A 27698-nucleotide genomic window follows, 5' to 3' on the forward strand; every position below is an offset into this window, starting at 1 on the left:
GTAGTGACCAGGAGACCCCTCCGTTACACCCTAGTACTTGTGTAGTGACCAGGAGACCCCTCCGTTACACCCTAGTACTTGTGTAGTGACAGGAGCCCCTCCGTTACACCCTAGTACTTGTGTAGTGACCAGGAGCCCCTCCGTTACACCCTAGTACGTGTGTAGTAACCAGGAGACCCCTCCATTACACCCTAGTACGTGTGTAGTAACCAGGAGACCCCTCCATTACACCCTAGTACGTGTGTAGTAACCAGGAGACCCCTCCATTACACCCTAGTACGTGTGTAGTGACCAGGAGCCCCCCCATTACGTGGATTGTTACATTACACCCTAGTACGTGTGTAGTGACCAGGAGACCCCTCCATTACACCCTAGTACGTGTGTAGTGACCAGGAGACCCCTCCATTACACCCCAGTACGTGTGTAGTAACCAGGAGACCCCTCCATTACACCCTAGTACGTGTGTAGTAACCAGGAGACCCCTCCATTACACCCTAGTACGTGTGTAGTAACCAGGAGACCCCTCCATTACACCCTAGTACGTGTGTAGTAACCAGGAGACCCCTCCATTACACCCTAGTACGTGTGTAGTAACCAGGAGACCCCTCCATTACGGATTCAGTATTGAATCCCGGCGGTCGGGATCCCGGCGTTCAGAATCCTGACGCCGGAATCCCGACAGCCGAAATGCCGTCAAGGGGGGGACGTGGATCGCCCCCCCTTGCGGGCTCGCTGCGCTCACCACGCAGCGGGCCCGGTGCCTCGCTACGCTCGGCACGCTATTTTATTCTCCCTCCAGGGGTGTCGTGGACACCCCAGGAGGGAGAAAGTGTCGGCATTTCGGCGGTCGGGATTCCGGCGTCGGGATTCTGAACGCCGGGATCCCAACCGCCGGGATCTTAACTGCATCCCCTCCATTACACCCTAGTACGTGTGTAGTGACCAGGAGCCCCTCCATTACACCCTAGTACGTGTGTAGTGACCAGGAGACCCCTCCATTACACCCTAGTACGTGTGTAGTGACCAGGAGCCCCTCCGTTACACCCTAGTACGTGTGTAGTGACCAGGAGACCCTCCGTTACACCCTAGTACGTGTGTAGTAACCAGGAGACCCCTCCATTACACCCTAGTACGTGTGTAGTAACCAGGATTCCCCTCTATTACACCCTAGTACGTGTGTAGTAACCAGGAGGCCCTCCATTACACCCTAGTACGTGTGTAGTGACCAGGAGACCCCTCCATTACACCCTAGTACGTGTGTAGTAACCAGGAGGCCCTCCATTACACCCTAGTACGTGTGTAGTGACCAGGAGACCCCTCCATTACACCCTAGTACGTGTGTAGTGACCAGGAGGCCCTCCATTACACCCTAGTACGTGTGTAGTGACCAGGAGGCCCTCCATTACACCCTAGTACATGTGTAGTAACCAGGAGCCCCTCCATTACACCCTAGTATGTGTGTAGTGACCAGGAGACCCCTCCTTTACACCCTAGTACGTGTGTAGTAACCAGGAGACCCCTCCATTACACCCTAGTACGTGTGTAGTAACCAGGAGACCCCTCCATTACACCCTAGTACGTGTGTAGTAACCAGGAGACCCCTCCATTACACCCTAGTACGTGTGTAGTAACCAGGAGACCCCTCCATTACACCCTAGTACGTGTGTAGTAACCAGGAGACCCCTCCATTAGACCCTAGTACGTGTGGAGTAACCAGGAGACCCTCCATTACACCCTAGTACGTGTGGAGTAACCAGGAGACCCTCCATTACACCCTAGTACGTGTGGAGTAACCAGGAGACCCCTCCATTAGACCCTAGTACGTGTGTAGTAACCAGGAGACCCTCCATTACACCCTAGTACGTGTGTAGTGATTGTTGGTTGTGCTGTCCCTGCTTGTTCTCTCCAGTGTTCAGTCTAGCACATTATATCTTCCAGAACCCGTGCAGAGTTCCTCTTCCCCGCCTGGGGTGTCGCTTATCTGCTGTGGTGTTTCTATCACACTTTGGTCTTCATTTCAGTATAAAGGCCGCACTGTGCTAGAAGCTCCACAGCATGGAGCGACACCCCAGTTGGGGAAGAGGAACTGCACAGGTTTTGAAAGATGCAGGGGGCTAGAATGAACACTAAGGGTCCATACACACTGAGTGATTTTGCTGGGGGTCGACGACTTTCCGTAGAAGGACGTTATGGATAGCCATCCACGCCATCGGTAATACCAGCAGATGAGTGGGTGGGCCAGCGATGATGTGGGAGCACGCATCAGCTCTCGCTGCTCATCGTCTGTCCATACACACTGGGCGGCATTACGAGCTGAAAGCAGCTCAAATGACGAAACCGAGCTGCTCAGTCACCCAGTGGGTGTGGTCCTTTAGTAGGACTCAGCCTCACAGAGAGAGGGACCACATATGTACCATCTGGAGAAGGACCACATATGTACCATCTGGAGGAGGACCACATATGTACCACCTGGAGAAGGACCACATATGTACCGCCTGGAGAAGGACCACATGCAATGTCTGGAGAAGGACCACATATGTAATGTCTGGAGAAGGACCACATATGTAATGTCTGGAGAAGGACCGCATATGTAATGTCTGGAGAAGGACCGCATATGTACCGTCTGGAGAAGGACCGCATATGTACCGTCTGGAGAAGGACCGCATATGTACCGTCTGGAGAAGGACCGCATATGTACCGTCTGGAGAAGGACCGCATATGTACCGTCTGGAGAAGGACCGCATATGTACCGTCTGGAGAAGGACCGCATATGTACCGTCTGGAGAAGGACCGCATATGTACCGTCTGGAGAAGGACTGCATATGTACCGTCTGGAGAAGGACCGCATATGTACCGTCTGGAGAAGGACCGCATATGTACCGTCTGGAGAAGGACCGCATATGTACCGTCTGGAGAAGGACCGCATATGTACCGTCTGGAGAAGGACCGCATATGTACCGTCTGGAGAAGGACCGCATATGTACCGCCTGGAGAAGGACCGCATATGTACCGCCTGGAGAAGGACCGCATATGTACCGCCTGGAGAAGGACCGCATATGTACCGCCTGGAGAAGGACCGCATATGTACCGCCTGGAGAAGGACCGCATATGTACCGCCTGGAGAAGGACCGCATATGTACCGCCTGGAGAAGGACCGCATATGTACCGCCTGGAGAAGGACCGCATATGTACCGCCTGGAGAAGGACCGCGTATGTACCGCCTGGAGAAGGACCGCGTATGTACCGCCTGGAGAAGGACCGCGTATGTACCGCCTGGAGAAGGACCGCGTATGTACCGCCTGGAGAAGGACCGCGTATGTACCGCCTGGAGAAGGACCGCGTATGTACCGCCTGGAGAAGGACCGCGTATGTACCGCCTGGAGAAGGACCGCATATGTACCGCCTGGAGAAGGACCGCATATGTACCGCCTGGAGAAGGACCGCATATGTACCGCCTGGAGAAGGACCGCATATGTACCGCCTGGAGAAGGACCGCATATGTACCGCCTGGAGAAGGACCGCATATGTACCGCCTGGAGAAGGACCGCATATGTACCGCCTGGAGAAGGACCGCATATGTACCGCCTGGAGAAGGACCGCATATGTACCGCCTGGAGAAGGACCGCATATGTACCGCCTGGAGAAGGACCGCATATGTACCGCCTGGAGAAGGGGCCCAAGTGTACTGTGTATCTAAAATCTCTAAAAAATCTCTTTTAAAAATAAATGTATTATATCTCATATAAAACAGATAATTATCACATGGAAACATATATTGATTATAAATTAGCATAACAGAGTTATAATCCCCACAATTAATGTTATTTCCCCAGGACTGGGGTTTCCCCAACAGATGGTTCCCCAACAGATTCAGTATTGAATCCCGGCGGTCGGGATCCTGGCGTTCAGAATCCCGACGCCGGAATCCCGACAGCCGAAATGCCGACAAGGGGGGGACGTGGATCGCCCCCCCTTGCGGGCTCGCTGCGCTCACCACGCGGAGAAGGACCACATGCAATGTCTGGAGAAGGACCACATGTGCACCGTCTGGAGAAGGACCACATGTGCACCGTCTGGAGAAGGACCACATGTGCACCGTCTGGAGAAGGACCACATGTGGCACCGTCTGGAGAAGGACCACATGTGCACCGTCTGGAGGAGGACCACATGTGCACCGTCTGGAGGAGGACCACATGTGCACCGTCTGGAGGAGGACCACATGTGCACCGTCTGGAGGAGGACCACATGTGCACCGTCTGGAGGAGGACCACATGTGCACCGTCTGGAGGAGGACCACATGTGCACCGTCTGGAGGAGGACCACATGTGCACCGTCTGGAGGAGGACCACATGTGCACCGTCTGGAGGAGGACCACATGTGCACCGTCTGGAGGAGGACCACATGTGCACCGTCTGGAGGAGGACCACATGTGCACCGTCTGGAGGAGGACCACATGTGCACCGTCTGGAGGAGGACCACATGTGCACCGTCTGGAGGAGGACCACATGTGCACCGTCTGGAGGAGGACCACATGTGCACCGTCTGGAGGAGGACCACATGTGCACCGTCTGGAGGAGGACCACATGTGCACCGTCTGGAGGAGGACCACATGTGCACCGTCTGGAGGAGGACCACATGTGCACCGTCTGGAGGAGGACCACATGTGCACCGTCTGGAGGAGGACCACATGTGCACCGTCTGGAGGAGGACCACATGTGCACCGTCTGGAGGAGGACCACATGTGCACCGTCTGGAGGAGGACCACATGTGCACCGTCTGGAGGAGGACCACATGTGCACCGTCTGGAGGAGGACCACATGTGCACCGTCTGGAGGAGGACCACATGTGCACCGTCTGGAGGAGGACCACATGTGCACCGTCTGGAGGAGGACCACATGTGCACCGTCTGGAGGAGGACCACATGTGCACCGTCTGGAGGAGGACCACATGTGCACCGTCTGGAGGAGGACCACATGTGCACCGTCTGGAGGAGGACCACATGTGCACCGTCTGGAGGAGGACCACATGTGCACCGTCTGGAGGAGGACCACATGTGCACCGTCTGGAGGAGGACCACATGTGCACCGTCTGGAGGAGGACCACATGTGCACCGTCTGGAGGAGGACCACATGTGCACCGTCTGGAGGAGGACCACATGTGCACCGTCTGGAGGAGGACCACATGTGCACCGTCTGGAGGAGGACCACATGTGCACCGTCTGGAGGAGGACCACATGTGCACCGTCTGGAGGAGGACCACATGTGCACCGTCTGGAGGAGGACCACATGTGCACCGTCTGGAGGAGGACCACATGTGCACCGTCTGGAGGAGGACCACATGTGCACCGTCTGGAGGAGGACCACATGTGCACCGTCTGGAGGAGGACCACATGTGCACCGTCTGGAGGAGGACCACATGTGCACCGTCTGGAGGAGGACCACATGTGCACCGTCTGGAGGAGGACCACATGTGCACCGTCTGGAGGAGGACCACATGTGCACCGTCTGGAGGAGGACCACATGTGCACCGTCTGGAGGAGGACCACATGTGCACCGTCTGGAGGAGGACCACATGTGCACCGTCTGGAGGAGGACCACATGTGCACCGTCTGGAGGAGGACCACATGTGCACCGTCTGGAGGAGGACCACATGTGCACCGTCTGGAGGAGGACCACATGTGCACCGTCTGGAGGAGGACCACATGTGCACCGTCTGGAGGAGGACCACATGTGCACCGTCTGGAGGAGGACCACATGTGCACCGTCTGGAGGAGGACCACATGTGCACCGTCTGGAGGAGGACCACATGTGCACCGTCTGGAGGAGGACCACATGTGCACCGTCTGGAGGAGGACCACATGTGCACCGTCTGGAGGAGGACCACATGTGCACCGTCTGGAGGAGGACCACATGTGCACCGTCTGGAGGAGGACCACATGTGCACCGTCTGGAGGAGGACCACATGTGCACCGTCTGGAGGAGGACCACATGTGCACCGTCTGGAGGAGGACCACATGTGCACCGTCTGGAGGAGGACCACATGTGCACCGTCTGGAGGAGGACCACATGTGCACCGTCTGGAGGAGGACCACATGTGCACCGTCTGGAGGAGGACCACATGTGCACCGTCTGGAGGAGGACCACATGTGCACCGTCTGGAGGAGGACCACATGTGCACCGTCTGGAGGAGGACCACATGTGCACCGTCTGGAGGAGGACCACATGTGCACCGTCTGGAGAGGACCGCATGTGCACCGTCTGGAGAAGGACCGCATGTGCACCGTCTGGAGAAGGACCGCATGTGCACCGTCTGGAGAAGGACCGCATGTGCACCGTCTGGAGAAGGACCGCATGTGCACCGTCTGGAGAAGGACCGCATGTGCACCGTCTGGAGAAGGACCGCATGTGCACCGTCTGGAGAAGGACCGCATATGCACCGTCTGGAGAAGGACCGCATGTGCACCGTCTGGAGAAGGACCGCATATGCACCGTCTGGAGAAGGACCGCATATGCACCGTCTGGAGAAGGACCGCATATGTACCGTCTGGAGAAGGACCGCATATGTACCGTCTGGAGAAGGACCGCATATGTACCGTCTGGAGAAGGACCGCATATGTACCGTCTGGAGAAGGACCGCATATGTACCGTCTGGAGAAGGACCGCATATGTACCGTCTGGAGAAGGACCGCATATGTACCGTCTGGAGAAGGACCGCATATGTACCGCCTGGAGAAGGACCGCATGTGTACCGCCTGGAGAAGGACGCATATGTACCCGCCTGGAGAAGGACCGCATATGTACCGCCTGGAGAAGGACCGCATATGTACCGTCTGGAGAAGGACCGCATATGTACCGCCTGGAGAAGGACCGCATATGTACCGCCTGGAGAAGGACCGCGTATGTACCGCCTGGAGAAGGACCGCGTATGTACCGCCTGGAGAAGGACCGCGTATGTACCGCCTGGAGAAGGACCGCGTATGTACCGCCTGGTGTACCCTGGAGAAGGACCGCGTATGTACCGCCTGGAGAAGGACCGCGTATGTACCGCCTGGAGAAGGACCGCGTATGTACCGCCTGGAGAGGACCGCATATGTACCGCCTGGAGAAGGACCGCGTATGTACCGCCTGGAGAAGGACCGCGTATGTACCGCCTGGAGAAGGACCGCATATGTACCGCCTGGAGAAGGACCGCATAAGTACCGCCTGGAGAAGGACCGCATATGTACCGCCTGGAGAAGGACCGCATATGTACCGCCTGGAGAAGGACGCATATGTACCGCCTGGAGAAGGACCGCATATGTACCGCCTGGAGAAGGACCGCATATGTACCGCCTGGAGAAGGACCGCATATGTACCGCCTGGAGAAGGACCGCATATGTACCGCCTGGAGAAGGACCGCATATGTACCGCCCTGGACATATGTACCGCCTGGAGAAGGACCGCATATGTACCGCCTGGAGAAGGGGCCCAAGTGTACTGTGTATCTAAAATCTCTAAAAAATCTCTTTTAAAAATAAATGTATTATATCTCATATAAAACAGATAATTATCACATGGAAACATATATTGATTATAAATTAGCATAACAGAGTTATAATCCCCACAATTAATGTTATTTCCCCAGGACTGGGGTTTCCCCAACAGATGGTTCCCCAACAGATTCAGTATTGAATCCCGGCGGTCGGGATCCTGGCGTTCAGAATCCCGACGCCGGAATCCCGACAGCCGAAATGCCGACAAGGGGGGGACGTGGATCGCCCCCCCTTGCGGGCTCGCTGCGCTCACCACGCAGCGGGCCCGGTGCCTCGCTACGCTCGGCACGCTATTTTATTCTCCCTCCAGGGGTGTCGTGGACACCCCAGGAGGGAGAAAGTGTCAGCATTTCGGCGGTCGGGATTCCGGCGTCGGGATTCTGAACGCCGGGATCCCAACCGCCGGGATCTTAACTGCATCCCCTCCATTACACCCTAGTACGTGTGTAGTGACCAGGAGACCCTCCGTTACACCCTAGTACGTGTGTAGTAACCAGAAGACCCCTCCATTACACCCTAGTACGTGTGTAGTGACCAGGAGACCCCTCCGTTACACCCTAGTACGTGTGTAGTAACCAGGAGGCCCTCCATTACACCCTAGTACGTGTGTAGTGACCAGGAGACCCCTCCATTACACCCTAGTACGTGTGTAGTGACCAGGAGGCCCTCCATTACACCCTAGTACGTGTGTAGTGACCAGGAGGCCCCTCCATTACACCCTAGTACGTGTGTAGTGACCAGGAGGCCCCTCCATTACACCCTAGTACGTGTGTAGTGACCAGGAGACCCCTCCATTACACCCTAGTACGTGTGTAGTAACCAGGAGACCCTCCATTACACCCTAGTAAGTGTGTAGTAACCAGGAGACCCTCCATTACACCCTAGTAAGTGTGTAGTAACCAGGAGACCCCTCCATTACACCCTAGTACGTGTGGAGTAACCAGGAGACCCCTCCATTAGACCCTAGTACGTGTGGAGTAACCAGGAGACCCTCCATTACACCCTAGTACGTGTGGAGTAACCAGGAGACCCTCCATTACACCCTAGTACGTGTGGAGTAACCAGGAGACCCCTCCATTACACCCTAGTACGTGTGGAGTAACCAGGAGACCCCTCCATTAGACGCTAGTACGTGTGTAGTAACCAGGAGACCCTCCATTACACCCTAGTACGTGTGTAGTAACCAGGAGACCCTCCATTACACCCTAGTACGTGTGTAGTGATTGTTGGTTGTGCTGTCCCTGCTTGTTCTCTCCAGTGTTCAGTCTAGCACATTATATCTTCCAGAACCCGTGCAGAGTTCCTCTTCCCCGCCTGGGGTGTCGCTATCTGCTGTGGTGTTTCTAGCACACTTTGGTCTTCATATCAGTATAAAGGCCGCACTGTGCTAGAAGCTCCACAGCATGGAGCGACACCCCAGTTGGGGAAGAGGAACTGCACAGGTTTTGAAAGATGCAGGGGGCTAGAATGAACACGAAGGGTCCATACACACTGAGTGATTTTGCTGGGGGTCGACGACTTTCCGTAGAAGGACGTTATGGATAGCCATCCACGCCATCGGTAATACCAGCAGATGAGTGGGTGGGCCAGCGATGATGTGGGAGCACGCATCAGCTCTCGCTGCTCATCGTCTGTCCATACACACTGGGCGGCATTACGAGCTGAAAGCAGCTCAAACGACGAAACCGAGCTGCTCAGTCACCCAGTGGGTGTGGTCCTTTAGTAGGACTCAGCCTCACAGAGAGAGGGACCACATATGTACCATCTGGAGAAGGACCACATATGTACCACCTGGAGAAGGACCATATATGTACCGCCTGGAGAAGGACCACATGCAATGTCTGGAGAAGGACCACATATGTAATGTCTGGAGAAGGACCACATATGTACCGCCTGGAAAAGGACCACATGCAATGTCTGGAGAAGGACCACATGCAATGTCTGGAGAAGGACCACATATGTACCGCCTGGAGAAGGACCACATGCAATGTCTGGAGAAGGACCACATGTGCACCGTCTGGAGAAGGACCACATGTGCACCGTCTGGAGAAGGACCACATGTGCACCGTCTGGAGAAGGACCACATGTGCACCGTCTGGAGAAGGACCACATGTGCACCGTCTGGAGAAGGACCACATGTGCACCGTCTGGAGAAGGACCACATGTGCACCGTCTGGAGAAGGACCACATGTGCACCGTCTGGAGGAGGACCACATGTGCACCGTCTGGAGAAGGACCACATGTGCACCGTCTGGAGGAGGACCACATGTGCACCGTCTGGAGGAGGACCACATGTGCACCGTCTGGAGGAGGACCACATGTGCACCGTCTGGAGGAGGACCACATGTGCACCGTCTGGAGGAGGACCACATGTGCACCGTCTGGAGGAGGACCACATGTGCACCGTCTGGAGGAGGACCACATGTGCACCGTCTGGAGGAGGACCACATGTGCACCGTCTGGAGGAGGACCACATGTGCACCGTCTGGAGGAGGACCACATGTGCACCGTCTGGAGGAGGACCACATGTGCACCGTCTGGAGGAGGACCACATGTGCACCGTCTGGAGGAGGACCACATGTGCACCGTCTGGAGGAGGACCACATGTGCACCGTCTGGAGGAGGACCACATGTGCACCGTCTGGAGGAGGACCACATGTGCACCGTCTGGAGGAGGACCACATGTGCACCGTCTGGAGGAGGACCACATGTGCACCGTCTGGAGGAGGACCACATGTGCACCGTCTGGAGGAGGACCACATGTGCACCGTCTGGAGGAGGACCACATGTGCACCGTCTGGAGGAGGACCACATGTGCACCGTCTGGAGGAGGACCACATGTGCACCGTCTGGAGGAGGACCACATGTGCACCGTCTGGAGGAGGACCACATGTGCACCGTCTGGAGGAGGACCACATGTGCACCGTCTGGAGGAGGACCACATGTGCACCGTCTGGAGGAGGACCACATGTGCACCGTCTGGAGGAGGACCACATGTGCACCGTCTGGAGGAGGACCACATGTGCACCGTCTGGAGGAGGACCACATGTGCACCGTCTGGAGGAGGACCACATGTGCACCGTCTGGAGGAGGACCACATGTGCACCGTCTGGAGGAGGACCACATGTGCACCGTCTGGAGGAGGACCACATGTGCACCGTCTGGAGGAGGACCACATGTGCACCGTCTGGAGGAGGACCACATGTGCACCGTCTGGAGGAGGACCACATGTGCACCGTCTGGAGGAGGACCACATGTGCACCGTCTGGAGGAGGACCACATGTGCACCGTCTGGAGGAGGACCACATGTGCACCGTCTGGAGGAGGACCACATGTGCACCGTCTGGAGGAGGACCACATGTGCACCGTCTGGAGGAGGACCACATGTGCACCGTCTGGAGGAGGACCACATGTGCACCGTCTGGAGGAGGACCACATGTGCACCGTCTGGAGGAGGACCACATGTGCACCGTCTGGAGGAGGACCACATGTGCACCGTCTGGAGGAGGACCACATGTGCACCGTCTGGAGGAGGACCACATGTGCACCGTCTGGAGGAGGACCACATGTGCACCGTCTGGAGGAGGACCACATGTGCACCGTCTGGAGGAGGACCACATGTGCACCGTCTGGAGGAGGACCACATGTGCACCGTCTGGAGGAGGACCACATGTGCACCGTCTGGAGGAGGACCACATGTGCACCGTCTGGAGGAGGACCACATGTGCACCGTCTGGAGGAGGACCACATGTGCACCGTCTGGAGGAGGACCACATGTGCACCGTCTGGAGGAGGACCACATGTGCACCGTCTGGAGGAGGACCACATGTGCACCGTCTGGAGGAGGACCACATGTGCACCGTCTGGAGGAGGACCACATGTGCACCGTCTGGAGGAGGACCACATGTGCACCGTCTGGAGGAGGACCACATGTGCACCGTCTGGAGGAGGACCACATGTGCACCGTCTGGAGGAGGACCACATGTGCACCGTCTGGAGGAGGACCACATGTGCACCGTCTGGAGGAGGACCACATGTGCACCGTCTGGAGGAGGACCACATGTGCACCGTCTGGAGGAGGACCACATGTGCACCGTCTGGAGGAGGACCACATGTGCACCGTCTGGAGGAGGACCACATGTGCACCGTCTGGAGGAGGACCACATGTGCACCGTCTGGAGGAGGACCACATGTGCACCGTCTGGAGGAGGACCACATGTGCACCGTCTGGAGGAGGACCACATGTGCACCGTCTGGAGGAGGACCACATGTGCACCGTCTGGAGGAGGACCACATGTGCACCGTCTGGAGGAGGACCACATGTGCACCGTCTGGAGGAGGACCACATGTGCACCGTCTGGAGGAGGACCACATGTGCACCGTCTGGAGGAGGACCACATGTGCACCGTCTGGAGGAGGACCACATGTGCACCGTCTGGAGGAGGACCACATGTGCACCGTCTGGAGGAGGACCACATGTGCACCGTCTGGAGGAGGACCACATGTGCACCGTCTGGAGGAGGACCACATGTGCACCGTCTGGAGGAGGACCACATGTGCACCGTCTGGAGGAGGACCACATGTGCACCGTCTGGAGGAGGACCACATGTGCACCGTCTGGAGGAGGACCACATGTGCACCGTCTGGAGGAGGACCACATGTGCACCGTCTGGAGAAGGACCACATGTGCACCGTCTGGAGAAGGACCACATGTGCACCGTCTGGAGAAGGACCACATGTGCACCGTCTGGAGAAGGACCACATGTGCACCGTCTGGAGAAGGACCACATGTGCACCGTCTGGAGAAGGACCACATGTGCACCGTCTGGAGAAGGACCACATGTGCACCGTCTGGAGAAGGACCACATGTGCACCGTCTGGAGAAGGACCACATGTGCACCGTCTGGAGAAGGACCACATGTGCACCGTCTGGAGAAGGACCACATGTGCACCGTCTGGAGAAGGACCACATGTGCACCGTCTGGAGAAGGACCACATGTGCACCGTCTGGAGAAGGACCACATGTGCACCGTCTGGAGAAGGACCACATGTGCACCGTCTGGAGAAGGACCACATGTGCACCGTCTGGAGAAGGACCACATGTGCACCGTCTGGAGAAGGACCACATGTGCACCGTCTGGAGAAGGACCACATGTGCACCGTCTGGAGAAGGACCACATGTGCACCGTCTGGAGAAGGACCACATGTGCACCGTCTGGAGAAGGACCACATGTGCACCGTCTGGAGAAGGACCACATGTGCACCGTCTGGAGAAGGACCACATGTGCACCGTCTGGAGAAGGACCACATGTGCACCGTCTGGAGAAGGACCACATGTGCACCGTCTGGAGAAGGACCACATGTGCACCGTCTGGAGAAGGACCACATGTGCACCGTCTGGAGAAGGGGCCCAAGTGTACTGTGTATCTAAAATCTCTAAAAAATCTCTTTTAAAAATAAATGTATTATATCTCATATAAAACAGATAATTATCACATGGAAACATATATTGATTATAAATTAGCATAACAGAGTTATAATCCCCACAATTAATGTTATTCCCCCAGGACTGGGGTTTCCCCAACAGATGGTTCCGTAGCAGCCAGTGACTGGATTCTATTGGTTGGCCGGTAGTTCTGTGTTGGTGCTCGCAGGGTCCGCGCTCTGCTTCTGGGGGCCAGAGTTACCGCTGCTGCTGCGTACATCAGAGAGCCCTGTCCTGCACTGACTGTATTTAGGGGGGACACATACTTTCTAGGTTTCTATTTCAGCACTAGTGTAACGTTATTATTAATATTATTTACCCCGTTTGGCTGAATGTAACGCAGTTTTGTATTTATTATCTCCTGTAGAATTGCTGTACTCTGCTTTCCTAAAAGTGCTTTCACTTTGGGGACGCTTCATCCAAATGGAAACGTGGCTGCAAAAATCAGACTGGTCAAGTCTTACGGCTTTGATGTAGCGCTGGTGAGTTTGTCCCGTTATTCAGTCTCCTGTTCCGCGTTCCCCTATAATGTACAATGACCCTCCCGCGTTTCCAGTTCCGTGTTCCCATATATTGTACAATGACCCTCCCGCGTCTCCTGTTCTGCGTTCCCGTATAATGATCCTCCCGCGTCTCCTGTTCCGCTATAATGTATAATGACCCTCCCGCGTCTCCTGTTCCGCGTTCCCCTATAATGTACAATGACCCTCCCGCATTTCCAGTTCCGTGTTCCCATATATTGTACAATGACCCTCCCGCGTCTCCTGTTCTGCGTTCCCGTATAATGATCCTCCCGCATCTCCTGTTCCGCTATAATGTATAATGACCCTCCCGCGTCTCCTGTTCTGCGTTCCCGTATAATGACCCTCCCGCGTCTCCTGTTCCGCGTTCCCCTATAATCTACAATGACCCTCCCGCGTTTTCTGTTCCGTGTTCCCATATAATGTATAATGACCCTCCCGCGTCTCCTGTTCCGTGTTCCCATATAATGTCCAATGACCCTCCCGCGTCTCCTGTTCCGTGTTCCCATATAATGTATAATGACCCTCCCGCGTCTCCTGTTCCGTGTTCCCATATAATGTACAATGACCCTCCCGCGTCTCCTGTTCCCATATGTGTAATGATCTTCCCGCGTCTTCAATTCCGTGTTCCCATATAATGTATAATGACCCTCCCGCGTCTCCTGTTCCGTGTTCCCATATAATGTCCCTCCCGCGTCTCCTGTTCCGTGTTCCCATATAATGACCCTCCCGCGTCTCCTGTTCCGCGTTCCCATATAATGTATAATGACCCTCCCGCGTCTTCTACTCCGTGTTCCCATATAATGTATAATGACCCTCCCACGTCTCATGTTCCCATATAATGTCCCTCCCGCGTCTCATGTTCCGTGTTCCCATATAATGTCCCTCCCGCATCTCATGTTCCGTGTTCCCATATAATGTATAATGACCCTCCCGCGTCTCCTGTTCCGTATTCCCATATAATGACCCTCCCGCGTCTCCTGTTCCGCGTTCCCATATAATGTATAATGACCCTCCCGCGTCTTCTACTCCGTGTTCCCATATAATGTATAATGACCCTCCCACGTCTCATGTTCCCATATAATGTCCCTCCCGCGTCTCATGTTCCGTGTTCCCATATAATGTCCCTCCCGCATCTCATGTTCCGTGTTCCCATATAATGTATAATGACCCTCCCGCGTCTCCTGTTCCGTGTTCCCATATAATGACCCTCCCGCGTCTTCTACTCCGTGTTCCCATATAATGTATAATGACCCTCCCGCGTCTCCTGTTCCGTATTCCCATATAATGACCCTCCCGCGTCTCCTGTTCCGCGTTCCCATATAATGTATAATGACCCTCCCGCGTCTTCTACTCCGTGTTCCCATATAATGTATAATGACCCTCCCACGTCTCATGTTCCCATATAATGTCCCTCCCGCGTCTCATGTTCCGTGTTCCCATATAATGTCCCTCCCGCGTCTCATGTTCCGTGTTCCCATATAATGTATAATGACCCTCCCGCGTCTCCTGTTCCGTGTTCCCATATAATGACCCTCCCGCGTCTCCTGTTCCGTGTTCCCATATAATGTATAATGACCCTCCTGCGTCTCATGTTCCATGTTCCCATATAATGACCCTCCTGCGTCTCATGTTCCATGTTCCCATATAATGTCCCTCCCGCGTCTCCTGTTCCGTGTTCCCATATAATGTCCCTCCCGTGTCTCATGTTCCGTGTGCCCATATAATGTATAATGACCCTCCTGCGTCTCCTGTTCCGTGTTCCCATATAATGACCCTACCGCGTCTCCTGTTCCGCGTTCCCATATAATGACCCTCCCGCGTCTTCTACTCCGTGTTCCCATATAATGTATAAATACCCTCCTGCGTCTCATGTTCCATGTTCCCATATAATGTCCCTCCCGCGTCTCCTGTTCCCGTGTTCCCATATAATGTATAATGACCCTCCCGCGTCTCCTGTTCCGTGTTCCCATATAATGACCCTCCCGCGTCTCCTGTTCCCATATAATGTGTAATGATCCTCCTCCGTCTCCTGTTCCGCTATAATGTATAATGACCCTCCCGCGTCTTCTACTCCGTGTTCCCATATAATGTATAATGTCCCTCCCGCGTCTCATGTTCCATGTTCCCATATAATGACCCTCCCGCGTCTCATGTTCCGTGTTCCCATATAATGACCCTCCCGCGTCTTCTACTCCGTGTTCCCATATAATGTATAAATACCCTCCTGCGTCTCATGTTCCATGTTCCCATATAATGTCCCTCCCGCGTCTCCTGTTCCGTGTTCCCATATAATGTATAATGACCCTCCCGCGTCTCCTGTTCCGTGTTCCCATATAATGACCCTCCCGCGTCTCCTGTTCCGTGTTCCCATATAATGACCCTCCCGCGTCTCCTGTTCCGTGTTCCCATATAATGTATAATGACCCTCCCGCGTCTCCTGTTCTGTGTTCCCATATAATGTATAATGACCCTCCCGTGTCTCCTGTTCTGCTATAATGTATAATGACCCTCCCGCGTCTCATGTTCCATGTTCCCATATAATGTACAATGACCCTCCCGCGTCTCATGTTCCGTGTTCCCATATAATGTACAATGACCCTCCCGCGTCTCATGTTCCGTGTTCCCATATAATGACCCTCCCACGTCTCCTGTTCAGTGTTCCCATATAATGTATAATGACCCTCCCGCGTCTTCTATTCTGCTATAATGTATAATGACCCTCCCACGTCTCCTGTTCCGCGTTCCCATATAATGTATAATGACCCTCCCGCGTCTTCTACTCCGTGTTCCCATATAATGTATAATGTCCCTCCCGCATCTCATGTTCCGTGTTCCCATATAATGTCCCTCCCGCATCTCATGTTCCGTGTTCCCATATAATGTATAATGACCCTCCCGCGTCTCCTGTTCCCATATAATGACCCTCCCGCGTCTCCTGTTCCGTGTTCCCGTATAATGATCCTTCCGCGTCTCCTGTTCCGCTATAATGTATAATGATCCTCCCAAGTCTCCTGTTCCATGTTCCCATATAATGTACAATGACCCTCCCGCGTCTCCTGTTCCCATATAATGTATAATGACCATCCCTTGTCTCCTGTTCTGCTATAATGTATAATGACCCTCCCGCGTCTCATGTTCCGTGTTCCCATATAATGTACAATGACCCTCCCGCGTCACATGTTCCGTGTTCCCATATAATGTACAATGACCCTCCCGCGTCTCATGTTCCGTGTTCCCATATAATGTACAATGACCCTCCCGCGTCTCCTGTTCCGTGTTCCCATATAATGACCCTCCCGCGTCTCCTGTTCCGTGTTCCCATATAATGTATAATGACCCTCCCGCGTCTTCTATTCTGCTATAATGTATAATGACCCTCCCGCGTCTCCTGTTCCGTGTTCCCGTATAATGATCCTTCCGCGTCTCCTGTTCCGCTATAATGTATAATGATCCTCCCACGTCTCCTGTTCCGTGTTCCCATATAATGTACAATGACCCTCCCGCGTCTCCTGTTCTGCGTTCCCGTATAATGACCCTCCCGCGTCTCCTGTTCCGCGTTCCCCTATAATCTACAATGACCCTCCCGCGTTTTCTGTTCCGTGTTCCCATATAATGTATAATGACCCTCCCGCGTCTCCTGTTCCGTGTTCCCATATAATGTACAATGACCCTCCCGCGTCTCCTGTTCCGTGTTCCCATATAATGTATAATGACTCTCCCGCGTCTCCTGTTCCGTGTTCCCATATAATGTACAATGACCCTCCCGCGTCTCCTGTTCCCATATGTGTAATGATCTTCCCGCGTCTTCAATTCCGTGTTCCCATATAATGTATAATGACTCTCCCGCGTCTCCTGTTCCGTGTTCCCATATAATGTACAATGACCCTCCCGCGTCTCCTGTTCCCATATGTGTAATGATCTTCCCGCGTCTTCAATTCCGTGTTCCCATATAATGTACAATGACCCTCCCGTGTCTCCTGTTCCGTGTTCCCATATAATGTATAATGACTCTCCCGCGTCTCCTGTTCTGTGTTCCCATATAATGTACAATTCCGTGTTCCCATATAATGTACAATGACCCTCCCGTGTCTCCTGTTCCGTGTTCCCATATAATGTATAATGACTCTCCCGCGTCTCCTGTTCTGTGTTCCCATATAATGTACAATGACCCTCCCGCGTCTCCTGTTCCCATATGTGTAATGATCTTCCCGCGTCTTCAATTCCGTGTTCCCATATAATGTATAATGACCCTCCCGCGTCTCCTGTTCCGTGTTCCCATATAATGTCCCTCCCGCGTCTCCTGTTCCGTGTTCCCATATAATGACCCTCCCGCGTCTCATGTTTCATGTTCCCATATAATGTCTCTCCCGTGTCTCATGTTCCGTGTTCCCATATAATGTATAATGACCCTCCCGCGTCTCCTGTTCCGCGTTCCCATATAATGTATAATGACCCTCCCGCGTCTTCTACTCCGTGTTCTCATATAATGTATAATGTCCCTCCCGCATCTCATGTTCCGTGTTCCCATATAATGTCCCTCCCGCATCTCATGTTCCGTGTTCCCATATAATGTATAATGACCCTCCCGCGTCTCCTGTTCCCATATAATGACCCTCCCGCGTCTCCTGTTCCGCGTTCCCATATAATGTATAATGACCCTCCCGCGTCTTCTACTCCGTGTTCCCATATAATGTATAATGACCCTCCTGCGTCTCATGTTCCCATATAATGTCCCTCCCGCGTCTCCTGTTCCGTGTTCCCATATAATGTCCCTCCCGCATCTCATGTTCCGTGTTCCCATATAATGTATAATGACCCTCCTGCGTCTCCTGTTCCTTGTTCCCATATAATGACCCTCCCGCGTCTCCTGTTCCGCGTTCCCATATAATGTATAATGACCCTCCCGCGTCTTCTACTCCGTGTTCCCATATAATGTATAATGACCCTCCCACGTCTCATGTTCCCATATAATGTCCCTCCCGCGTCTCATGTTCCGTGTTCCCATATAATGTCCCTCCCGCATCTCATGTTCCGTGTTCCCATATAATGTATAATGACCCTCCCGCGTCTCCTGTTCCGTATTCCCATATAATGACCCTCCCGCGTCTCCTGTTACGCGTTCCCATATAATGTATAATGACCCTCCCGCGTCTTCTACTCCGTGTTCCCATATAATGTATAATGACCCTCCCACGTCTCATGTTCCCATATAATGTCCCTCCCGCGTCTCATGTTCCGTGTTCCCATATAATGTCCCTCCCGCGTCTCATGTTCCGTGTTCCCATATAATGTATAATGACCCTCCCGCGTCTCCTGTTCCGTGTTCCCATATAATGACCCTCCCGCGTCTCCTGTTCCGTGTTCCCATATAATGTATAATGACCCTCCTGCGTCTCCTGTTCCCATATGTGTAATGATCTTCCCGCGTCTTCAATTCCGTGTTCCCATATAATGTCTCTCCCGTGTCTCATGTTCCGTGTGCCCATATAATGTATAATGACCCTCCTGCGTCTCCTGTTCCGTGTTCCCATATAATGACCCTACCGCGTCTCCTGTTCCGCGTTCCCATATAATGACCCTCCCGCGTCTTCTACTCCGTGTTCCCATATAATGTATAAATACCCTCCTGCGTCTCATGTTCCATGTTCCCATATAATGTCCCTCCCGCGTCTCCTGTTCCGTGTTCCCATATAATGTATAATGACCCTCCCGCGTCTCCTGTTCCGTGTTCCCATATAATGACCCTCCCGCGTCTCCTGTTCCGTGTTCCCATATAATGACCCTCCCGCGTCTCCTGTTCCGTGTTCCCATATAATGACCCTCCCGCGTCTCCTGTTCCGTGTTCCCATATAATGACCCTCCCGCGTCTCCTGTTCCGCGTTCCCATATAATGTGTAATGATCCTCCTCCGTCTCCTGTTCCGCTATAATGTATAATGACCCTCCCGCGTCTTCTACTCCGTGTTCCCATATAATGTATAATGTCCCTCCCGCGTCTTCTACTCCGTGTTCCCATATAATGTATAATGACCCTCCCGCGTCTCATGTTCCATGTTCCCATATAATGACCCTCCCGCGTCTCATGTTCCGTGTTCCCATATAATGTATAATGACCCTCCCACGTCTCCTGTTCTGTGTTCCCATATAATGTATAATGACCCTCCCGTGTCTCCTGTTCTGCTATAATGTATAATGACCCTCCCGCGTCTCATGTTCCGTGTTCCCATATAATGTACAATGACCCTCCCGCGTCTCATGTTCCGTGTTCCCATATAATGACCCTCCCACGTCTCCTGTTCAGTGTTCCCATATAATGTATAATGACCCCCCCGCGTCTTCTATTCTGCTATAATGTATAATGACCCTCCCGCGTCTTCTGTTCCGTGTTCCCGTATAATGATCCTTCCGCGTCTCCTGTTCCGCTATAATGTATAATGATCCTCCCAAGTCTCATGTTCCGTGTTCCCATATAATGTACAATGACCCTCCCGCGTCTCATGTTCCGTGTTCCCATATAATGTATAATGACCCTCCCTTGTCTCCTGTTCTGCTATAATGTATAATGACCCTCCCGCGTCTCATGTTCCGTGTTCCCATATAATGTACAATGACCCTCCCGCGTCTCATGTTCCGTGTTCCCATATAATGTATAATGACCCTCCCGCGTCTCCTGTTCTGTGTTCCCATATAATGTACAATGACCCTCCCGCGTCTCCTGTTCTGTGTTCCCATATAATGTACAATGACCCTCCCGCGTCTCCTGTTCCGTGTTCCCATATAATGTCCCTCCCGCGTCTCCTGTTCCGTGTTCCCATATAATGTCCCTCCCGTGTCTCATGTTCCGTGTGCCCATATAATGTATAATGACCCTCCTGCGTCTCCTGTTCCGTGTTCCCATATAATGACCCTACCGCGTCTCCTGTTCCGTGTTCCCATATAATGTCCCTCCCGCGTCTCCTGTTCCATGTTCCCATATAATGTCCCTCCCGCGTCTCCTGTTCTGTGTTCCCATATAATGTATAATGACCCTCCCGCGTCTCCTGTTCCGTGTTCCCATATAATGACCCTCCCGCGTCTCCTGTTCCGTGTTCCCATATAATGACCCTCCCGCGTCTCCTGTTCCGCGTTCCCATATAATGTGTAATGATCCTCCTCCGTCTTCTGTTCCGCTATAATGTATAATGATCCTCCCAAGTCTCCTGTTCCATGTTCCCATATAATGTACAATGACCCTCCCGCGTCTCCTGTTCCCATATAATGTATAATGACCATCCCTTGTCTCCTGTTCTGCTATAATGTATAATGACCCTCCCGCGTCTCATGTTCCGTGTTCCCATATAATGTACAATGACCCTCCCGCGTCACATGTTCCGTGTTCCCATATAATGTACAATGACCCTCCCGCGTCTCATGTTCCGTGTTCCCATATAATGACCCTCCCGCGTCTCCTGTTCCGTGTTCCCATATAATGACCCTCCCGTGTCTCCTGTTCCGTGTTCCCATATAATGTATAATGACCCTCCCGCGTCTTCTATTCTGCTTTAATGTATAATGACCCTCCCGCGTCTCCTGTTCCGTGTTCCCGTATAATGATCCTTCCGCGTCTCCTGTTCCGCGTTCCCATATAATGTGTAATGATCCTCCTCCGTCTCCTGTTCCGCTATAATGTATAATGACCCTCCCGCGTCTTCTACTCCGTGTTCCCATATAATGTATAATGTCCCTCCCGCGTCTTCTACTCCGTGTTCCCATATAATGTATAATGACCCTCCCGCGTCTCATGTTCCATGTTCCCATATAATGACCCTCCCGCGTCTCATGTTCCGTGTTCCCATATAATGTATAATGACCCTCCCGCGTCTCCTGTTCTGTGTTCCCATATAATGTAGAATGACCCTCCCGTGTCTCCTGTTCTGCTATAATGTATAATGACCCTCCCGCGTCTCATGTTCCATGTTCCCATATAATGTACAATGACCCTTCCGTGTCTCATGTTCCGTGTTCCCATATAATGTACAATGACCCTCCCGCGTCTCATGTTCCGTGTTCCCATATAATGACCCTCCCACGTCTCCTGTTCAGTGTTCCCATATAATGTATAATGACCCTCCCGCGTCTTCTATTCTGCTATAATGTATAATGACCCTCCCGCGTCTTCTGTTCCGTGTTCCCGTATAATGATCCTTCCGCGTCTCCTGTTCCGCTATAATGTATAATGATCCTCCCAAGTCTCCTGTTCCATGTTCCCATATAATGTGTAATGACCCTCCCGCGTCTCCTGTTCCGCTATAATGTATAATGACCCTCCCATGTCTCCTGTTTCTGGAGGATGGGAGACTTCATAGTCAGGAGCTGATTGGTCGGTGGTAAAGTACCAGGCACTGTATCACTTCTCCGCCCTTATCCCTGCTTCATACACTTACCCCTGGGTTTGAAAAATGATAGTTATGAACTGGTTTGACTGTGGCGTGATCAACGGCCATTTTATCACTTTACCAGGCTTAATACATCTGCCCCTATATACACTATCCTAATGAGCAAACGTGGAGGTTTGTAATCGCTATACAAGGCGTTGGGGGGTTTGGTTTCCTGATGTGAGAGGTGTTCTGCTGCCTTCTGGGTAAAACACCCTAGTATTTAGAAGAGGTCGCTGGGTTTGTGTCTTTCCCCATTGAATCAGTTCCCTATTATTACATGCGGTATTCCAGTGACAACTCCATGAGATTCCACCATGGTCACCAGCTAACCTATTCTTCTCTTTCCAAGGTTCCAGTACACAGGTTTTTTGGGATGCCTGACGACGAGAAAGTGAATTTTTTGCAAAAAACTGTGTTTAGAAAATCATGTGACATCGAGAATGAATAATAATGTGAGTGACCCGCGCAGGAAGACCTACAGGACACTTTTTACTTAAATTAGCTGAAAGGAATAAATTAATTCAAATGATAACCGTGTCTCCGATTCCTCGTGCTTCAGGTTTTGTAAACAGAGTTTTTTTCTTTACTATAGATATTTCTAACCATCCCTCTGAAGCTTCGGTACATTAACAACGTAGATGCTACCGTAGAAGGCGGTGGGGTGATGCGCTGGTTTTACACGCAAAAAGGAGCGGATGTCACAGATACATTGCAAATAGTGGATATGTGGGGAATATTAATTGTCTCCGCCCGAATTTAACCCTGCGGACACTTTATTTCAATGAATGGAGAACATAGCATCTATATTATCAGGTGTAACTTGTTTGACTCCCTGCAGGAAGAATTCAGTTCTGCTCGCCCCCTGTTGGCCATCTGTAGTAATGGGCGTCTTTCAGAGCTATCCAATCAGACCACCATCACCCAGGATACACTTTCTCACAACCTCCAAGCAGCCAAACCCTGGTAGTTTATATGCCCACGAAGCAACATTAGACTGGTTTAGCAGCTTAACGTAGCAAAACCGGTGCTTTCAGCCACATTAAATCCTAATTGTCGACTGAGCAAAGCAACGAAGGAGTTCCTCCAATAGACCCCCATAGCAGAGACTACCAGCAGGGGGCGTGCTGACGAATTAATCCCACTGTTTGGGGGGTATATTTAGTTAATGGACTAGAGAGGGTCCAGGTGTATAAAAATAATTGTGTTAATCCTGATTACACAGTGCTGCCCTCTACAGGGTGCTCACTGACACTGCAACTAGTCAGTGCTCTATAATGTATCACAATCTCTACACTGGGAACTTATTAGCAAGGTGAACCGGTGCTGTAGCAGAAGAGGTAGCTGGGGTGGGGCAAGGGCTAATTGTTAAGTGTTACACAATGACACACAGGTTTTAAGCAATATTCCAAACTTTATTCTCTGTGCTGCAGAATTACAGTATATACAACAGTCATTGCCAATATATTCTGTACAAATGTTACACTTTACAAATGTTAGTTTCTTTAAAAAAAAAAAAAAAGTGCAAAACATTTTAAAAACATTGTACATACAATAGATCTGAGACACGCGTGTGGTCCTTTCAGTCCGTAGTTGTGCCACTGGTGCTTGTCATTATTGCAGTGTCGCACTGTACGGGTTACACACTAATACATATTGCACAATCACACCAGGAAATTCATTAAAAACAGTAGAGATTATTTGCAAAAGGCAAATGGGTAAAATGGCGATGGATTGTCAGCATTGGGAATATCTAGAAGAGGTGTAATGGGGACGTTGTATGAGGATGCCATACATCTCCACCCGCGCCAGGTTCTCTTTACCCCGCTATCATTAGTGTCACCACATTGCTGCAAGGTCAGAACACGGAAATTTATCAGCAAGCCTTAAACAGACCTCTGCTTACTCTGCAGCTTATTGCACCAGGTCTATGTAGTGTAATGGTGCCTGTCTATGAGATGACATACAGCTAAATCTATATTGCACACATGGCATCAGGAGCAGCTCTGTCCGGGGATGGGTTCAACATGAGATAATTGGGTTTGGTCAAAACAAGAATAAAACACATTAAAGAGACTTCTAGCACCCTTACCCTGGAAGACGTCATGGATTCATTCTATTTGTTTTATCAGAGCTCCAATTGCTGTAACCAGAATTTAGAATGTAAGCTCTCACAAGCAGGGCCCTTTCCCCTCATGTGCTTGTTCCTCCTCCTTACAACAGCACCTACCACCCTAATAATTATTTCAGTGTCCTGTCCCCTGATAGACATGTATAAATACAGTTCTGTCACTACTAATAGTATTTAACGCAGTTCCGTGGCCTGACAGCCATGATCACCAGTCTTGGCGGCGGGGCCACGGTACTCTTATCCATATGGAAAATCCTTTAGTGAACTATGAATTCACATTTAGTTTTTAAATCTCTAAATTAGTGTAAGAAATAATATGGGTGTAAGATTTACTTGCAGCTCTATATCTATTGTATAATGTCTTCCTACACTCCCTGGTTTACAGTATGTATAAGCTATCTGTATATAATATATACACACAGTACCCAGGGCTATAACAGAATCAGTGTCTGGGTGTTGGGTTACTGTATATATAATATATACACACAGTAGCCACAGAGATATATAACAGAATCTGGGTGTTGGAAGTTCTATGTCTGAGATGCAGCAAGACTCTTTTACAGCTATATGCGGATTAATGAAGCTGCTTTGTCTGTCTGATAATTGTCATTTATTCCCATCAATAATTCATTTTAGATAAACACAAAATAATACAAATCTGAGCAAATTCCTGGATTTCCAATGAAGCCACAACAGTAAGAACAGACAGACGCCTATATACTGCGTGGGTGCCACATTGTTCCCCAGAACATAACAGTAAGAACACAGACTCCTATATATTGCATGGGTGCCACATTGTTCTCCAGAACATTGCTTTTCCACTCAATTTCCTATTAACAAATCTTTTGGACCCCGACATAATTAGATTTCTGATAAGACTCTATATAATAATCTTTATAAATATAATACAACTAAACAATGTTAGCGCACGTCTTGTACGTGACTAAGGAAGAGACAGGATACGGATCATTGTGCTCATTGGCAATAATAAACCCTACGCGTTTCAGAGGAATGCAGCAACATTGGGAATAATGTTCCTGACAACGTGATTAGCTGGATGCTGGTTACACCTACTATATGTAGGTGATGAAGGCACTACGTATAAGTGGACACTCATGTAGACGGGGTATAACAACCAGACTTTGGGATTTCTAGCTGGTAAAAATAAATACATGAAAGCATTACACGCTACATACATGTTACAGTATAACAGTTACCCACATCATAAATAATTTGATTCACAAATAAACATCAGAAATATCACATACAATGATCAGTTTTTAATTAGATCCCAAACTCGTTATTACACGAACAAACATAAACCCGAAAATAAATAAGTAATTTAGTATGATTCCCAGGCAACCCCCACCCCACCTTCCCCATGCCCCTGCCACATGTCCTGCCCTGCACCGGCACTGAGGACCCAGCCGACCCCGGTCACCTCTACGCATCACAAGCCCTACCAGCTCTCTAGCATCACCATGTTCTGCACAGCGAGACAGACGCATCTGTACAACTGGTTCAAGTAGATAAAATAACAGAGTATCTATAAGATCACAGTCTAAAGGGATATTGTATGGATAATATATAGTTATAGAGCGATGGGTGATGCAAAAAGATATATTATAAACCATTTCTACATGGGAAGAACCTATATGCTTTTTCCCCAGGGTGATGCGTTTCATCAGTCACTAAAAGTACAACTTCGACTCGGAATAAGGACCTGGTCAGAGGTGGCGCTGCTGAGCCCCATTCAACAGTGGGAGGCTCTTAGCTGACATAATACTGCTAGTGTTTGCTCAGCACTGCCATCGCCAAATGCATTTACACTTAGCTGGAATACACGCGCCACCACACAAATTATTGCAGATCCTGGCAATCCCACGACCTGTGGCTGTGCACAAACCAAAATAAGTAATCCAAACCACAATGGTAAACCGTGGAATGGAAGAATCCGATCCTTATCAGAGGCCAGGAGAAGCCCGGAACGCACTTGATCATCCATGTAATCACCCCTAAAGTAAGATAAGGCAATTATACAACAGACCTTTGGGTCCATAGAAACCATTAGAGTCATCATTACAGGTAATATGAAACATATACAATCCCGGTAAATAGGATTAAAGTACGTGACAAGACCGTTCTGCCGCTTACACCACAGACAGTTGGAGCGGAATTGCTGGTTCCCACTTGGGAGGAAGCTGGTCCCCCTGGTCCCGACATTGCTCAGAATCTCCCATAGGATAGTAATGCTGGTCAGTCATTGAGAAATAGAAAGAAGTGTAGTGCAAGGAGAGAAGGCTTCTGATTATATAAGATAGTACATGCCATTCCTATAATACATAACCTTTGTGCTACTGGAGAGACAAAACTCCTGCCAGCAAAAGATTAAATATATTAAGCAGCAATTTAAGGCGTCTTATCTAGAAAAGAGGAAAGTTCCTGAATCCACAACCTCTCATCTGAACGCTGTACCCGAGCTACATCTGTGCCTCTTCCACCAGTGGGAATTCATGCAATTACGGCCCGGGTAGCATTGTGGAATGGAGCAGTTCACTGCATAGTGGGTATGATTCATATACTCAGGCCCCACCCACTTTACAGGAGGAGATTCCCCAATATCTGCGAGTCTCCTGAGCATCCCGGGAGCGTACCCTAAAGTCTGTACCGATAATGTAGTGTTAGTAATTCTGTCCCCCGGGTATTGCACACCAGCACAGAGAGACAGAGGATTAGAAAGGGGTGGAGGGGATTTAGGAGTCTTGAGTGTTGTATTCTGTTTCTCCTGATGATATTTGACTGAGTCGTCTGCTGGACCCAAAAAGCTTTCTGGAAATTTGACCGGACTTTGCCTAAAACACAAGATAGAAGAGAAATAAGGCACAGGTCAGGATAAACCGCAATTACCCCCGTCACCACAGCGGGCCGAGCATCCATACACATCTCAGCCACAGGCCATGAGAAGCAGCAATTACCCCAGTCACTACAGCGGGCCGAGCGCCCACATCTAAGGTCCATACACAGCCACGGCCAAGGAGAAGCAGCAATTACCTCCAGCATAGCGGGATGAGTGCCCACATCTAATGTCTATACACATCACAGCCACGGCCCAGGAGAAGCAGCAATTACCCCCATCACCACAGCGGGCCGAGCACCCACATCTAAGGTCCATACACATCTCAGCCACGGCCCAGGAGAAGCAGCAATTACCCATGTCACCACAGCAGGCTGAGCGTCCACATCTAATGTCTATACACATCTCAGCCACGAACCAGGAGAAGCAGCAATTACCCCAGTCACTACAGCGGGTCGAGCACCCACATAGAAGGGCTATACACATCTCAGGCATGGCCCAGGATAAACAGCAATTACCCCCGTCACCACAGCGGGCCGAGCGCCCACATCTAAGGTCCATACACATCACAGCCACGGCCCAGGAGAAGCAGCAATTACCCCCGTCACCAAAGCGGGATGAGTGCCCACATCTAATGTCTATACACATCTCAGGCACAGGTCAGGATAAACAGCAATTATCCCCGTCACTACAGCGGGCCGAGCGCCCACATCTAAGGTCCATACACATCTCAGGCACAGGCCAGGAGAAGCAGCAATTA

The 27698-nt window shown here is 51.5% G+C and overlaps 2 protein-coding genes across 6 annotated transcripts in view; one reads left to right on the top strand and one right to left on the bottom strand.

Annotated features, from left to right (window-relative positions):
* Positions 1 to 22505, top strand: part of FASTKD2 (FAST kinase domains 2) — a 54155-nt gene extending 31650 nt beyond the window's left edge. For all 3 annotated transcript variants that reach the window (XM_083154145.1, XM_083154143.1, XM_083154144.1), the window contains exons 11-12: positions 13384 to 13498; positions 22306 to 22505. In XM_083154145.1, coding sequence (XP_083010271.1) covers positions 13384 to 13498; positions 22306 to 22404 — 214 coding nt within the window. In that variant the 3' untranslated portion in view covers positions 22405 to 22505. The remainder of the gene's footprint in view (positions 1 to 13383; positions 13499 to 22305) is intronic.
* Positions 22506 to 23347: 842 nt separating this feature from the next.
* The window catches only part of NBEAL1 (neurobeachin like 1), a 150480-nt gene continuing 146129 nt past the window's right edge, over positions 23348 to 27698 (bottom strand). For all 3 annotated transcript variants that reach the window (XM_083154142.1, XM_083154140.1, XM_083154141.1), the window contains one exon: positions 23348 to 26936. In XM_083154142.1, coding sequence (XP_083010268.1) covers positions 26838 to 26936 — 99 coding nt within the window. In that variant the 3' untranslated portion in view covers positions 23348 to 26837. The remainder of the gene's footprint in view (positions 26937 to 27698) is intronic.

The sequence above is a fragment of the Crinia signifera genome, chromosome 7, assembly GCF_055691185.1.
Source record: "Crinia signifera chromosome 7, ASM5569118v1, whole genome shotgun sequence".
Classification (NCBI taxonomy): Eukaryota; Metazoa; Chordata; class Amphibia; order Anura; family Myobatrachidae; genus Crinia; species Crinia signifera.